Source organism: Rhyacophila brunnea, unplaced genomic scaffold (genome assembly GCF_057557595.1).
Source record: "Rhyacophila brunnea isolate RB1 unplaced genomic scaffold, BYU_Rbru_1.0 scaffold_9, whole genome shotgun sequence".
Lineage (NCBI taxonomy): Eukaryota > Metazoa > Arthropoda > Insecta > Trichoptera > Rhyacophilidae > Rhyacophila > Rhyacophila brunnea.
In genome coordinates, this window is record NW_028233361.1 from 44566633 (window position 1) to 44583345 (window position 16713).

The following is a 16713-nucleotide window of genomic DNA, read 5'->3' on the forward strand; positions in this document are numbered from 1 at the left end:
AAAGACGACCATAATTGGCTCAACCAATGGTTTTCGTCAATATTCTCTATAATACGTTTCTACATGGCGGCGTCAAAATATTTAGGCTCTGTCTCTATCAAAGAAGGTTTCTTTCAACAACTTTAATATTGTAATATATTATAATAATGTAATGATAAGGGTGTGTTTTAATATTTGCTTGGAATAAATTAATGCAGGGGAGATATTTTTTATTAGTGTGTTCATGTTCTTTTCAGAGTGTGTACCAAATATTTCACCGCTATCTCTATCCACGTGTGATAGATTATACAAAATAAGCGGGAATATTTCAAATTTAAACACAAAAAAATATTATACCGAGATGTAACCATATGTACCTACATCATGCGCATATTTCACCCTTTACTGTCTGAGAATGTTAATAGAAAATATGTCAGGAGAAGGTGAAATATGGTCCGGGAAATACATTTTCTTGGAAGACACCTTTTCGCGCAGTAATTCCAATAGTTGTGCTAAAACTGTAACTGAATTAGTCATCCAAACAACATTTTACAGAGTTATTTTACACTTTGCAATGATACTTATAAGTAGTTAAATATTTTGACCATATAATTCAAAATACTAGATTTTGTATTTTATAATAATTGAAATATTTGTGTTTTATATCGATTTAACTACTGCCTTCTGATAACTGCTTTAACGTACTACCCAGCTGTCTAATGGATTTTTTGGCAAACAATAACAAACGAAACGTAATACAATCATCACGGATAGAAAAATCAAAGATTTTATAGGCGGCGTGATTGCATTGGACCCTGCATGCAAATATGGGTTACATGTAAATTGTACGTATTACATTTCACCGTAGCACAGTTCGCCGTAAGTTTTCTTATCGGAAAAAGATGACCGTATACTATACTCATGGCCCCCACCTCTTGAAGCGGACCCCCAGGCTAGGTTCTTTGATGGGCCCCCTATCTATCGCTAAACATAAAGGCAGTATGACGCTCGACAGTAGCGTTTTCCAAATGGTGTACGCGGTAAAATTAATGTGTAAATTTAGTGTTTTTTGTATATTTGAATTGTGGAGTTGTCGAGTATCGATGCACAATTAAAAATTGTATCGTACAAAAACATATTTATAAATAATAATAATAATATTGAAGATAAGTAGCTAGTAGATAAGACTTTTTTTTACTATTCGAGAGAATTTGTGATGTGTATTTAAATCACTTATCTGGTCGATTCGCCACGCAGGGCCCCCAGACTAGAGCCCTGTCAGCCCCCCCTTTGTGGGGCCAATGACTATACCTATACTATAACACCGAGATGAAAAATTACGCTTTGTTCTGTATTTCAAATTTAATTGCATATCTATTTTCTACTGTCTCTCCCTTGTATTTCGGTAGTTTTTATTACGTATTTTGTAAGTGTTTTGGGTACAAGTCGGTTAACAGGAAGTCAAGCGGGAACCGCGCCAACTTTCATGGATGATTTTGGCAAAATTCATGAATTGAGGAATGAAAACCTAACCTAATCTAACTTAATCTAACCTAACAAACAATCCAATATATCGCCTATTTTCAAAATTTGTTTGCCGCTGGCTTCCCATAAACCGACAAGAACCATTTTTTATTAGACATGAATTTTATCTCAGTACTGTACAACCCAAAAAGATTGGAAGGTCTTTAATATAATATTACCACCAAATATTAAATTCAGATACAATATTTCACGGCGAACTGCATACGTACAATTTTTAAGCCACGGAAATATAACCATATTACATCTGTGTTATACTATTTATATCAAAGCATAAAATATAAGCAAAGAGGAAACAAGAAATTAAAAGAAAATAACACAGGTGAATGTTTGCCTAAGCGGAATCATTATGTGAATCGTTCCCTGCAGACACGGCGAGTTTCTACTTTTCTTTTCAATTTGTAGTACCGCTATTTGATGCGCAGAGCATTATTTCAGGCTTTGTTCCGAATCAACAATGAGGAAAGGGATCAAAATGCAAAAGTCACTTTGAAATTATTGCTAGGCGTAACGGTAAGCCGTGAAAGATGTTCTATTATTTCAAATTCAACGAGACACACAAAGAAAATTGTTTGCTCATTTCCTTGCTTACTTTCTTTCATTATCTTTCTTCTTCGTCATACCCTCAAGGCAGAGGATCGTAAACACTCTAAAATGCAGTTACTCGTATTTCTTGAGTTACCAAAATTCTCTACTCCATACACTCCACTACTTTTTTCAGGGGATATAATATAATAAAAACTTCCGCCAGTAGTTCCCCATTATTATATTCCAACCATAATCACCGTCACCACTCTTCCCAGGAACATAAATACATCACAGGAACTCATTCCGATACTAACGGGCCACGCAGCACTAAAAGTTTATTTATTATAAAAAGATTCAAACTAAGAAATGATAATTAGTGTTGTCCATGTCATTCTTCTTCTTCTTCTTCCACGGCGCTAAATCCCGGGGTGGGATTTGGCCTCCTCCACAACCGCTCTCCACTCACTCCGGTCTCTCTCCACACTTCTCCAGTTACCGGGTCTTCCTATATGAAGCCAGTCCACTTCTACGGCGTCAGCCCATCTCCTTCTTGGACGGCCTCTGGGTCTCTTCCGTTGGGGTAGCCACTTCGTCATAATCCTTGGCACTTTAGGCATTCTCCCCACATGTCCCGCCCATCGTAGTTTTTGGGACTTACAGTACCTTATGATTGTTTGCTGTTCAATCAGCTCTTCCAATTCATGGTTCATTTTTATTCTGTAGTTCCCATTTTCCAACGTGGGTCCAAAGATTTTGCGGAGTATTTTGCGATCGAAGACAGCTAATTTGTTTTCCTCGTTTTGAGTTAAGCACCAAGTCTCACAGCCGTAAGTGACCACTGGCCTTATAATTGTTTTATATATTAGAAGTTTACTTCTTCGGCCTAGAATTATCGACCCCACCAGTCGCTTGCAGGCATGCCAGCATTTATTTCCGGAGATAAAGCGGATTTTTATCTCCTCTGCTGTCTTATTTTGGGTATTTAGGCTGGATCCGAGATACGTGAACTTGTCCACCCCTTCATATACATGCTGTCCTATGTCTATGTTCTGCAGCGGTACCTGATCGCGTGTGCTGACCATATATTTAGTTTTTGACTGGTTTATATACAGCCCAGCGTTTTCTGCTTTTATTTTCATAGTGCCACCATGGTCGATCATCCTCTGTTTGGATCTGCTAGTAATTACTATGTCATCAGCATAAGCGCACATCTGCGTTGTATTGTTATCTACCCATCCTCTTATGTTGGTTTCACGAGCTATGGATTCCACCACAAGGTTGTCCATGTGATTAGGGATTACAATACCGAATGAAAATATCTATACCGGTATTTTGGTATTTCGTATTGAATACCGGTATTCGTGAAATATATGGAAAAAATATCTAATAATGAATTAGATTATAATATTTTATAGAAAAAATATCTAAATATGTACATAAATTTAAACCTTCAAACTTAATGAAGAAATGCTGGTGTTTATATTATAAATACCCAGTATTTGAACTATTGGCCCTTTCTTCTTCGAATGATCTTTAAATAAATTTATATAATGAAGTGTTCTTATTTCTAAATGTGCCCCACTGGTGATTCCACCAAATGTTTTACTAGTTTATTTTAATTTTTACACTTATCAATTCCTTTATTATTATCCGGTAAAAAGTAAAACCGAACAAAATATTGCTCATTTCTTTGATCAAAAAAATATATTTCTCCTTTGTTGTATAAGCTACTTTTCAGCAGAAAAATAGGTACATTATAGTGTATATTTTTTATTTCATCGCGAAATCTTTTCACTTTCTATGTCGGTATTGCCTGATTTTTAAAACCGGTATCGAAAAATATTGGAATACCGGTTTTGAAATACCGGTATTGCAATCCCTACATGTGATGGCAATACCTTTCAAACATTGTGACATGTTATTAACAATTACCCATTAAAATAAAAGGAACGATGGTTTCTCTGAGCTCTGTGTAGACAAAAATTACAAAATTAAACTCCAAAAACCTTGCGAAATAACAAATTAAGACTGAAACACTACCTATACAAAATCGTGTTTGGTAACTTGTACGTATGCAGTTTGCCGTATCACACTTTACCGTAAAATATTGTAACGAAAATATATGGGTGTATATTAAGGCTACGAACACTTTTAATTGATTTTGTAATAAACGTGTTATTTGCATTTGAAAAGCGATTAGCAAAAACACAAATTTGTGCGTCTCGTAAGCATTAACCGTCCAACCTCTTTGAGTCGTCATATATAGTACCGACATAAAATTAATGACTAAATAAAACACGCTTCTTGTCGACTAGGTTAGGTTAAGTTTTCATTCTTGAATTCATGAGTTTTGTAAAAATCAGCTATGAAAATTAAATTAATGTTCATATTGAATCTAATAAAATTGGAGACTGTATAATATACGTGTATATTATCTCTTTTCGATAAGAAATCTCACGACAAAATGGCCTGGCGAAATGTTTTACATATAATTTACCTGTAACCATACAAAATATCGAAGTCTGCTTAAATACATAATGTAAATAATATATTACTAATCTAGCAGTTTTTAATATCGTTCACTTAACTAAAAAATATAACTAGCACCTCTCAAAAATATAAATAGGCCACTTATGAGTATCTCTACGTAATTACATAAACCACTTTGAAAAAAAACATGGGGTTGTTTCATAATAAATTAATTTAAAAAAAACCTTTTAATTGTTTAACTACATTCATATGTATACGAAATTATGAAATTTGTACCAGCAGAGCAATATGTCTTTTATCAGGACCATTTACCAGGTCTCTGATATAATATAATAATTATATCATGCTGAGTGTTACTTAATAATCAGTAATAATGATTAGATGACTTTCCGAAAAGATTTGAACGAGAAATAATTTTACAAGATATCGTCTTTAATGAACACAAAAGATTACAACGTTTTCCCAAAATGTATCTAATGATTTATTAAACCTTGAATTACGTTATCACACACAATATTCTTTTTTTATATATAATATTGGTGATTGAATCACTCTAACTCTGTTTTGGGGGTGAGAAAATGTAGAGGAAAGGGAAAATATCAGAAAAACTTTAACATTATATCCTGATATATGTATTATAATGCACGATCACTGTTACGTGAATATTGGTAAAAATATTAAATAGATAATCATAAAACTCTAAGGTGCAATGTACTAGTTCTTTTCAAAAATAAAATCTTTCTCATATAAATATTATTGTTGGGGTCACTCGTGTGTGGTGTTCGATGTGTAGGTTGAGGATGATGATAATGACGAAGTCTACGATGTAGCATGGTGAGATTTACTAGCAGCGTATCGGTACAATAGTATATTATACATGATAGTTACTAGCTAATTACTCTGATTCGAGTGACATTGAGATAAATTGTTCTTCGTTATTTATACAATAAAAATTAACACATTAACATTAAAATTCTGTGACATAATCATATTGAACTAAATATAGAGTCAGCGTTTTAAATTGAGTAGCGAAAAGAAATATTATTTATTATTACAGTTGTAAGAAAATACTATGAGAAATGTTTATTCAGCTCATACACCGTAATGGTATAATGTACTGTGATATGTAATAATATCCGTATTTAATGTTGCCAATAAACTTGCTGATTTAGCTAAGATTTTGTTTGCTGGGAATTGGTTCGCTGGGAGTATTTTACTGCAGAGCAATTTGATATCTTAAACAATAGATATTTGATCGCTATTATTCTGCAGCTACATTATAATATATTACTATTTGCTCTATGGTCTATGAGAAATAATATCACTTGCACTTTCTTGTCTTGTCAAATATTCCATTGTTACGTTAGGCTAGGTATATACCTATATTACATTGGATAAAAATTGTTGTATCAAAACACTGCGATGTGTAGTTTTAACTTTTCTTATTATCTGAATTAAGACTGCGTAATTAAATTTTATTTATAATATAACTCTAAAATATAATTATAAATATTATATTAATTTAGTTTTCTCGTGTATTTAGTATTAGTAGTTTTACGTCATCGCGGAAGGACACTACATGCTTCGAACGACTGGCAGACTAAGTATATTCGTGATCGATAATCGACTAACATTAATTAATTTCATCTAATTCAGTCACTGCTTAGGTATATTTTTTGCTGAGATCAACTGCTGTATGAAGGTCTCCCTTACTCTTATATGCTGTTACATACATCCGCCAAACTTTATGAGTAAAGTTCGTCTATCGAGCGGATTTTAAGGAGTCCCTGTTCATATGCTTAGAGATCACATCTCGTATTCTTCTCTGCTTTCTTACCCATTGGTTTCTTTTACGATCTTTCCGCGTTATGCCCAACATGCACCTTTCCATACCAAGTTGCAGTTTTTTTTTTTAATTGCAAATATTTTCAATGCAGTATATTTGAAACTCTGTACTGACTAGGGATTCCAATCCCGGGATCCCGACCTATTTTCGATACCTATGAATCCCGGGATTGATAAACATAATCTCGGGATTTCGGTATTGATTTTTTTATCAATTTTTATGGAAAATAAAATAAAACGAAAATAAAACAGAAAAAATACTTTTAATAAAAAATAGCTACATTAGAAATAAACTTAGTTGAATGAAGTTTGATTTATACCCATGTGTAGGTTGCCGATTCATTTTATTTTTTCACATGAATTATTAAAAATGAGAAAGATTGGAAAAAAACAATGCTTCGCACTTTTAACAAAGTAATTCTACCATGATATCATAAGTTTTACGGCAGTTTCATATTTGGCTGACTAATTAGATATTGCAGGTTGAGCAAGTGGCTGACATCCATTTCTCGTAAAAAAAAAAACAAAATCTGTTAATACAAACCTCTACTCTGTGGAGGCCTATATGATCCTATTAGGATCGGACATGGTCGAAAAATTAGATTTATGATGCGGAAAGGCCATAAGTACGCCATGATTATTTGCTTTACTATTTTAAATCTCGCTATTCCATTCATTATGTCTTTACTACCAGAAACAGCAATCTCATATTAAATTCACATTATTATTTATATTACAATATTATTTACTCCATTAAACTTGTGTATTTCCAAGATTGAACGTATACAATATTAACAATAAATGTCTTAAATAGTGTAAATTATACTAGATTTATTTTTGACCGATTTTATCAATGTTATTTGTAAATATAAAAATTTTATATTAACAATGGAAAAAAATGTCAATCCCGGGACCAGTCCCGGGTTCCCGGGATTGTCAAATTGTAATCCCAAAATCCCGGGATCAGAATTTTGGCTCGGGATTGGATTCCCTAGTACTGACAAACTGCATTTTACTCTAAATCATCTAATTCTAAATGATGTAGTTAATAGTACTTATTTGTTTATTTTTTTATTTTCAGATTCTTCAAGAAGGACGATGGAACCTGGACTACCGAGATTGTCGTTGATATTCCAAGCAAGACGGTTGAAGGCTGGGGAATGTCAGAATTACCAGGTAATTTTATGTTGATTACCATCATCAGTTGTCTTAAATTTACTATTGAAGAAAGGCCACCTCTAGCTGTTTCCACTCTTCTCGATGGTTTTTTTGCTGCCTTCCGCTGAATTTGTTCCGATTGTCGACCCAACAGGTTTTAGGTGATCTCTGGGAGTGTTTTGTGTTTTATATTAGCTGCATCTATCTAATGTCCAGTCTATTGTTACTTTGTAGTTCAATAAAATGCCCGTAGCTTAATTTTAAAAGCATACTGGCGCGAATCCAGCAGATACAAGTTCAAGTCCCGTCAGTGTCGTATTTTTTCTACAAAATGATTTTTTGTAGTGTGCATATGGATGGGATATATTCAAATTATATACATTCAGAATATTTTTATATTTGAGTCAACCATAATACATCAAAATTAAAGTGTTTTTAATGCACCTCTAATTTAATTTATTTTTAAATTAAAAAACCTAATTCGATATTCTGACTGTCAATTATTGAAAATCCCTGAAATAATCCAAATTGAAATAGATTGAGCATTTGAGTCGTTGCCTTCCTGTATAATTTTGAAAGATTAAATTAAAAGGTTTATAATTCTGTCATAAAATCTTAAACACGGACATGTTAAAAACTCGAAATAAAAACTTGGAATCTTTCCCATCATTCGTATCGCTAATAAGAAGCTAAAAAACTTCCTTCATTATTATATTTTATTTCAGTACGGGAGACTTTTATCGGACTTTCCCTTCGCTTGTGTTTCCTTTTTCTTCGAATTTTTCTCCTTGGAGTTATTTTAAGCTTTTCCTTGATATTTTAACGTGAGAACCTTTTTGAGTATTTTTAAATTAATAAGCTTTTTTCCCGCGCTTAAAATTACCTTTAAAAATGTTCGGAAAATTTGGCGAGCGTAGGATTTAATTAAAAATTTTGTGCACCTGTAGGATTGAAAATATTGACGGCATTAAGTGAATTTTCCTGTAAATCGTTTTTAAGCTCAATTAAAATCTCAAAATATTCTTGAGAAAGTGATAAGTATATAGAATCTTTTGCTATAACAGACATATTGAAATGATACATAAAGAAAATATTGTATAATATTAGAATGTATAAAGGATTTAACATTTTTTTAAGAATACAATTAAATAATAATAATTATGTTAATGGTCCATATTTTTTTTGTTGTGATTATATTAAAACCCATTGATAAAACTGACTATACGAGTAATATATCGTTTAAACATGAAAATGCTAAATAATCTCGCATACCAATATTAAGTAGGTACGGGTGTCATATTTGTCTATATCTAGAAATGTATCAGTACAATAATATATGTGCAAGCTATTGCCACCCGTTTGGAATGTCTTAAAAAATTGGGGATAATTTAATTACTTTATCACTTGACGGCACATATATTTTAAACATAGTCAATAATGTTAATTTGCTTGTGCTGTGTTTTATTTAAGATATTTTAGTCAAAACAAATTTTATGATTCTAATACATAGTATGAACATGAACTAACTAAGTAAAAATTAAAAAAAAAATGTTTTTCAAGAGAATATCTCATAAACTATTTTACTAAGTAGACTATAAATATGGTAAATTTCATGAATCTTTGCTATTGTTTTTGTTTCACTGAAGATGCCTTTTGGTGTTATTAAAAAAATCTGTCAATACACCATCCACTCTGTAGAGGCCCATTATGATCCTATCAGGATCGGACATCATCGGAAAAAAAAATATTAAATTAATTATTAAAGTATTAATTATCAAAAGCATCTAGCGGCATGGTTTGAAGCTTACAATGTGATACAATTTATTGGTGATGTATATTGTAAACTTTTTAAATCAATCATTAAGTTGGTACATAAAAACATTAAAAAGAAAAATAAATATTTCTCAAGTCAAAAAAAAAATACATTTTTTTTAATTATAAAATGTGCGTTCGTTAAAGAATCTCATCTCATTATTATGGATATGTTTATTGAAATATTTATTATACAAATAATAATTTCACTGTAAGGTATAGGAAAAGATTTATGAATAATTCCTAGTCTTAAAATAAATAATATTATGTTTTAAATTTTATTAAAAAAAAAAACTATAAAGAACATGTTAAGTCTTAATTAATTAATTATCCAGAATTTATTAATATTTATTATTAATTACTTCTGTGAAAACGTTTTTTTTTCATCAGTATAATTCATATGAAATTCAATGCGATCTCGTTATACCTATTAATAACATATTATTACCCATGGCAATTCTGAATAATAATATTTTTTGATAACGGTATCATTAAAATTGTTTGTCAACCTTTCTGCATTAATGAGCTATGTGAAATCAAAATGAAAGACAAATATTGGTATTACTGCCAAATTTTTATACTTACAGAATAAATGAAAAAAGCGCTGAATTCAAAGTTGACAATATTATGATAAAAATAAATGAAAAAGAGACTGCAAAAAAAAACTCTGACAGATTTTTGAGAGTTTTATGTTTCTGGATAACGATGTTTTATGACAAGTGACGTTGTAACTAATTATTATAAGTAGGTAATACAAATTTTGTAGAATCATTTCGTGGAATCATGGACATAAATAAGTACTATGTTCATTGTACGCCTGTACAGCGATAATCATTACCTACAAGATAGATTTAAGTGATGGCACTATTAGGCGTCGTGCACATAGAATTGGGCTTGCGGGGCGCTCGCGCATATTCAATGTGAATCATCAAAAATACAACGTAAACAAATACGCCAGCGCACACTACCTTTGACGACGCATTGTGCCCACGCGCCCCATGATTCACCCATGATTTGGCTTCTCAGCGGGACGAATTAACGAAAATATAACGTAGCCAATTCATTCAACACGGCAAGCAAAAGAAGCGCGCGCTGTTTATTTTATCCGCTCGTACATCGGACGGGCGCCTCGGCATTATTTAATAACAGTGAACTCATTGTTTAGTTGCTGCGTGTCCGATATTTTGCTGGTAGAATAATTTCATCGTGAATATTAATTACAAGCCCCGAGAAATAATATAATATTTTTATTGATTTGTTATGAGAGTCGCTGATAATAATAATTATTTTGTGCTTCTTGTGCCCCTTATTACATAGGTGAAGGGTAATGCGCGGGTGGGAGGGAGCCTACTTTGGTGGGCTTTATGCCTTAGAAACATACTACATAAGCGTGAAGTTCGATAGTTTTGACAGAAAATATGACGTAGTTAGAGCGACGCCGAGCGAGATAAAACGATGCAATATGCGCCATGTAAGAGCAGTCGGAAATAATAAGAGTAACAATGACTATTATAATATTTACCCTATGTAATTTCATTTCAGTATTCAAGGTTAATCGAGCTTCAATATTGGGACCATACCTAAATAAAAGGACTTCAAGTTATACACATTTATATATTTTTTTAAAAAATCGATGTTTTTTAAAATAAATATAAAAAAATATTAAAACTATGAATTAGTCAAAAATCTCTTAAGTGATGCTTAGAAAACTTTATAAACTAAATTTTAATAATAAATTTGATTATAAAATATATGTAATAATAAGGTGGGGTCCGATTCAACAAATTCAAATTTTATTACATTTTTTACAATTGTAAGCTTATCTTTGACTAAAAATAAAAAATATCTTTCTTTTTAATGTTTTCAGATACATATTTATTAATTAACCAGCGCTTGAAATGGAAAATTTTACGAACCGGAGCGCTTGATAATTTTATGGTTATCTAATTTTATGTGTATTTTATAAAAATAAGTGTGTTAGATTTTTTGTTATATTCAGCCCAGACGGTCAATTCAAACAAAAGGTCAATTCAACGAGACAGAGCGATGATTTTGGGAATCTTATGCACCAGAACGGCGCTCCGGTGCACTCCGATCCATTTCAAGCCCTGTAACTAACACAGTTGAAATTGTAAATTATCAAAAAAATGTCTCAAATTGCAAGGTTCGTATTTTTTGCGCTAGGTGCCTCTGGTAGATAAAGACATCACCTTAACTATCGATTATTTGCCAATGGATGGTATTATCGTAAACAATCAAAGCATTTTGGAGGTAATAAAAATGTATGTTTGCAGGATTGATGTCTGACATTATCATTTCCCTGGACGATCGCTTCCTGTACTTCAGCAACTGGCTCCACGGAGACGTGAGGCAGTACGACATCACCGATACCAGCAAGCCAATTCTGACTGGCCAAATCTTCTTGGGAGGGAAGGTCATGAAGGATCAGCTTAAGGTTCTGAAAGACTTGGAATTGAAGGTAAAAACAAGAAAAAATATTATAATATTATTAACATATTTCTATAGATTTGTGTTTTATTCCCTACTTTAAATTTTGAAAAGATAATAAATAAATATAACAAATTTATAATATAAGATCAAATTTTTTCTCTCCGAATACAATACAAATACGTTTTATACTTTATATAAATATATATATATATATATATTATACCTATGTGAGTTGAGGTGTTGTCAAATTATGTATGTTCAATAATATAAAGAATATTACATTCTAAAATCCTGTAAATTATTCATTGAATAAAATAAATAATTTATTAAATTATTAGCAAATGCAATTAAGTTATAACTAAAACTTGGAGTGATACGGGCCGGGCGTCAGTTAGTAATTGGGACGCTTAATTGATACCTTGATGTAAAACACAAAAACTGTTAACATAGCCAAACATAGGCAATTTGATAAACATTTCATGTAAAAACTACTATGCAACTTCGTCGTAACATGATATGATGTCCAAAGCTTAATTGGTAAAGAACAATGGCGAGAATCCAGTGATTACAGGTTCAAGTCCCGTCATATTAAAAAATATTTTTTTTTGTAGGTACATATCTGAGGTATTTTTGAATTATGTACTTATTTATGTTTAATATAAAGAATGTTACATTCTCAAATCATGTCAATTATTCGTTGAATAAAAAAATAGTTTATGATGATTAAATGATTAATTAAAAATACTTTTCAATAACTTAAGTACTTTACCCAAACTATTTTACAGACCTCAGTGGAAAAGGGCGTACTATATTATCCTTATTAAATTAATACTATCAACTGAGCATACTTTGTGTAAATTTAAATGAAATTCTAATTGGTGACTATTTTGTACTTTTAACATACAAAATTCCGACCTATGAAATCTCGAGTATTAATCCCATTGGAAAAGTTATTAACTCAATCAAATTAGAATTGAAAATTGAAATTACATAACACCATTATGGATAACGTTTTTACTGACCCAGATTTTGCTTGTTATTATTTGCATGCTCCATGTAGGTATATTTACATAATATGGTATTTGTACATATATACTATAGGTAGATTAAAATATAATCTAAAGACGCCGAAAGGTGAATCACTGATCACTAAAATGAATTCATATGGTATAGTTTTAAAATCTTATTATTTTCAATGTGGTCATAATATTTTAATATAATTTTATCCCTAATATTGGTTTAAAGCATGGGTGGCCAACCCGCGGCCCGCGGAGCAGTGAAAAAATAAAAATAATATCAAATGCTGCCGCTAGATGTGCTAATTTCGTAAATTGAGATTCGATTTTGGCTCGCTCGAGTTTGAATTCGCGCGCAAACACGCGCATACTCCTTTTTTCATTTTTTCAATTCTCCAATGCCATCTCATTTTATGTCAGAAAGTTATATCACTGATGGCATTTTATTTATTTTCGATATAGTTAGCCCCCTAAAGTGATGTTAATAGTCGTCTACAAGGAAAATATCAATCAATTAATAATGTGTATAATATTATTTCCGCATTCCCGACGAAACTTGGGCTTTGGGAACAATAGTCAAGGACAAAAATCTTCATCATTTTCCTACATTGTTATTGCAATCAGACGTGACACAGGAAGCGGCGGGTAAATACGTTTCGTTGATATCCGACTTCAACCTTGAATTCGATAACCGATTATAAGATTTTAAATAGCACCTTGCGCTTTTTGCTGCATTTGCAAAGTCATTCTCCGTAGACGTGAATTTATTACCGGGAAATTTGCAAATGGAACATTGTGAAATATGTTGCGATGAACAGTTAAAGGAGAAATTCCATCAGGTTAGTTTGGAAGAGTTTTACAAAACATATTTGGACAAGGAAAAATATCCTGCATTTCACAAACATGATCTAATGATGACTTCACCATTTGGAAACACTTACACGTGTGAAAAGCTTTTTAGTCGGATGAAGCATATCAAATCCCGAGTGAGAACACGAATTACTCATGTGCATTTGGAAAACTGTTTGCGTGTAGGAACAACCTCACTCGATATCGATATTGATGCACTTAGTTCTGCCACACAAAATCAAACCTCTCACTAAAATTTATTATTTTTATATAAGATATTTTGTTTATTTTTTATTCATTAAAAAAAAGTGTAATCTAATAAATATGTTTGATTCTCATTTATGTTTTATTTTATTAATATATACAATATATATTTCTTTTTTGTTTTGTATAATAAAAAAAATCGGTTGTGCGGCCCGGTAGGAAATCTAATTTTTAGAATCTGGCCCGGCTATTGAAAAGGTTGGCCACCCATGATTTAAAGTGATTTCTTTATATACTAATGTACCTAACTTAAATGATTTTCCTCACCTTTTTTTTTCTGTCATATAAAAACTCTCATTGCAGATATATAGAAAATAATTTTTAGTATTTTTTTAGTATAATAACAATGTTTTTTTAAGAAATTATTTAAAATAGTAGTTATTTAGTATTTAAAATTGTATATTTAGTTTTTAATCTTACTCAACGTAATCATCCAAACACTTGGACCTCTTGTAACTCCATTCACTCAATTACAACGATTCATTAAATCTTATACAAGATTTATGTTGCATGAATTAATTTAAACTGTAATCTTATTTGACGCCATTTGTTTTATTTCAGGAGCAACCATCCCCCGTGTTCATAAAAGGTCGCAAGTTGTATGGCTCACCGCAAATGCTACAGCTCTCCTTGGACGGTAAAAGGCTCTATGTCACGTCATCTCTGTATTCCCCGTGGGACAAGCAGTTCTATCCCGAAATGATTGAGCACGTAAGTTTAAATGTAGTCATAAGGCTTTGTCTAGTCTGGAATATTAATTTTTTACTCGAATTGAGACGTTTTAAATTTGATATATATATTTTATATTTATTTCACTTTTTGTAAATGCGAAATAAACCGTGTTTTAAGCCCGAGAAAACTTTAAATTGTAAGAAATAACTTTTGATTATTTATTTAAATTGGAAATATCAGTACATGGTATTAAAATTTGAAAATAAATTCGGGCGTATGGCCACCGTGACTTTACTTAATGAAGTGCGTACTGGGCCACTTCTTGGAGCACTGCTGGCCATATATCATAAAAAATATGAACAGTGTTGGCTTTTAGGGCATCCATTTTTGCTGGTGCATATTCCAGTGACTTCACGTAGCTCCACAATAATTAATTTAGAGGTGTCAAATCACACGACCTTGGAAGCCAATTGACAGATCCATTTCTCTAAATCAACTTATCGACAAATTTTGATGTCAAAGAGTCGATGGTTGCGGTCGTCGTATCACGAAATCACATCTCCTGTAACGATCTCCATTGACCATTATTGTAGATGTAATGCAGTCTATAGGGTGTCTTCTGAATTGATGCAGTAATTTTGTTTATTAGCAAACCGTTAAGCCAATAATGAAACTCACCGTTGAATGCAACTTTACTATTAAATAACGGGTCATTTTCCGACTACTGTAAAGCCCAATCGACTTAAGAAAGATGCAATGATGACGCATGTTTCAAGCTTGACTCTATTCATGATGGTTTTCCAGACTATACTGATCATAAATTTAAAAACGACAGCGTAATATTACAGCTCGGTTTAAAAGTTAACCCTTTCGTAAGTTCTATATAATTAAAACATATAACATATAAATATACAAGAAGAAGACCATCGCAGTGTATGACAAGGGTGTATACTGTCACCTTTTTTTCTTTTATTTGTATTTAATATGAAACTTATAAAAGTTTTTATTGTTTATTGTTATGTTAAAGATTACTAGTTTAGTTAAGATAATTAACAAAATGCATAAACCAGTTTTACGAAAAGCTTACTATTTCGGAAGCTTTTTTCAATAGAGAGCTTAAATTAAACTAAGTATAGCAGTCTGAAAAAATAAACAAGTATCTACCGTTAATTAATATCTAATAATATACCTTTATTAAATTTTGCATGAGAAAGTTAATTACTTACATTAATGGGGTTTCCGGAGTACCTACTGGTTTCGTTTGGAATAATTAAATTACTAGAATGACTGCGAAGGCAGAACTTGTCTATTTATGTTAAGTGAAATATATAAGTAAGCACAAACTGGTGGCTTTACTAATGGTATTATAGTTTACTTACAACTATATTCTGCTTGTTTATAAAATGAGTTTATCATTAAGATTATTTAACGATACTTGTTTTGCTCATATGGTGACTTTATTACACTTGATTACAAATACGTTTGAGTTTATCTAATATTATAATCATTGTTAATACTATGTGGCAGTGGCGAAGGGTGGAGGTAGGCTGTTAAGATCCGTCATAAATATTGCACACTAAACTTTGTCAGTCATACATACTTGTTTTCATTGAAATAAGACTACATTTTACAGATGGTGTTGGTAGGTTTTTTTTAATTCAATTAAACCCTGCGAAAACCAAGCCATAATAGATAATAGTCAAAAAATACTCGTATATCTATAAAAAATTTAAAATTATGCAATTAAATCTTACGTAAATTTGGATATTTTATAGATAGAATAATAATTTTTATCTATTATAGTTTGGTTTAGGCATAGCATGAATTAAAAAAATGAACCGGCAATATGTGTAATACGTACCTATTCTTAATCTAACGAAAACAAATAAGTAATAATGAAAAAATGTGCACAATTTTGTCATATCGCCTAAAATATACCAATACTATTATTGTTTGCTTGAGACAGGGCTTAATTGATTTTTAGGATCCAACCAATACCATCTGTAAATTGTAGTCTTATTTCAATAAAAACATATACATTTGACTGAAAAAGGTTAATGTGCACTATTTATGGCGGATCTTAACAGCCTACCTCCACCCTTCGCCA

General features: G+C 31.6%; 1 protein-coding gene across 2 annotated transcripts in view; it reads left to right on the forward strand.

Annotated features, from left to right (window-relative positions):
* LOC147063706 (methanethiol oxidase) overlaps nucleotides 1-16713 on the forward strand; it is a 586211-nt gene that overhangs the window by 539917 nt on the left and 29581 nt on the right. For both annotated transcript variants that reach the window (XM_085959858.1, XM_085959859.1), the window contains exons 8-10: nucleotides 7466-7560; nucleotides 11649-11833; nucleotides 14496-14645. In XM_085959858.1, coding sequence (XP_085815984.1) covers nucleotides 7466-7560; nucleotides 11649-11833; nucleotides 14496-14645 — 430 coding nt within the window. The remainder of the gene's footprint in view (nucleotides 1-7465; nucleotides 7561-11648; nucleotides 11834-14495; nucleotides 14646-16713) is intronic.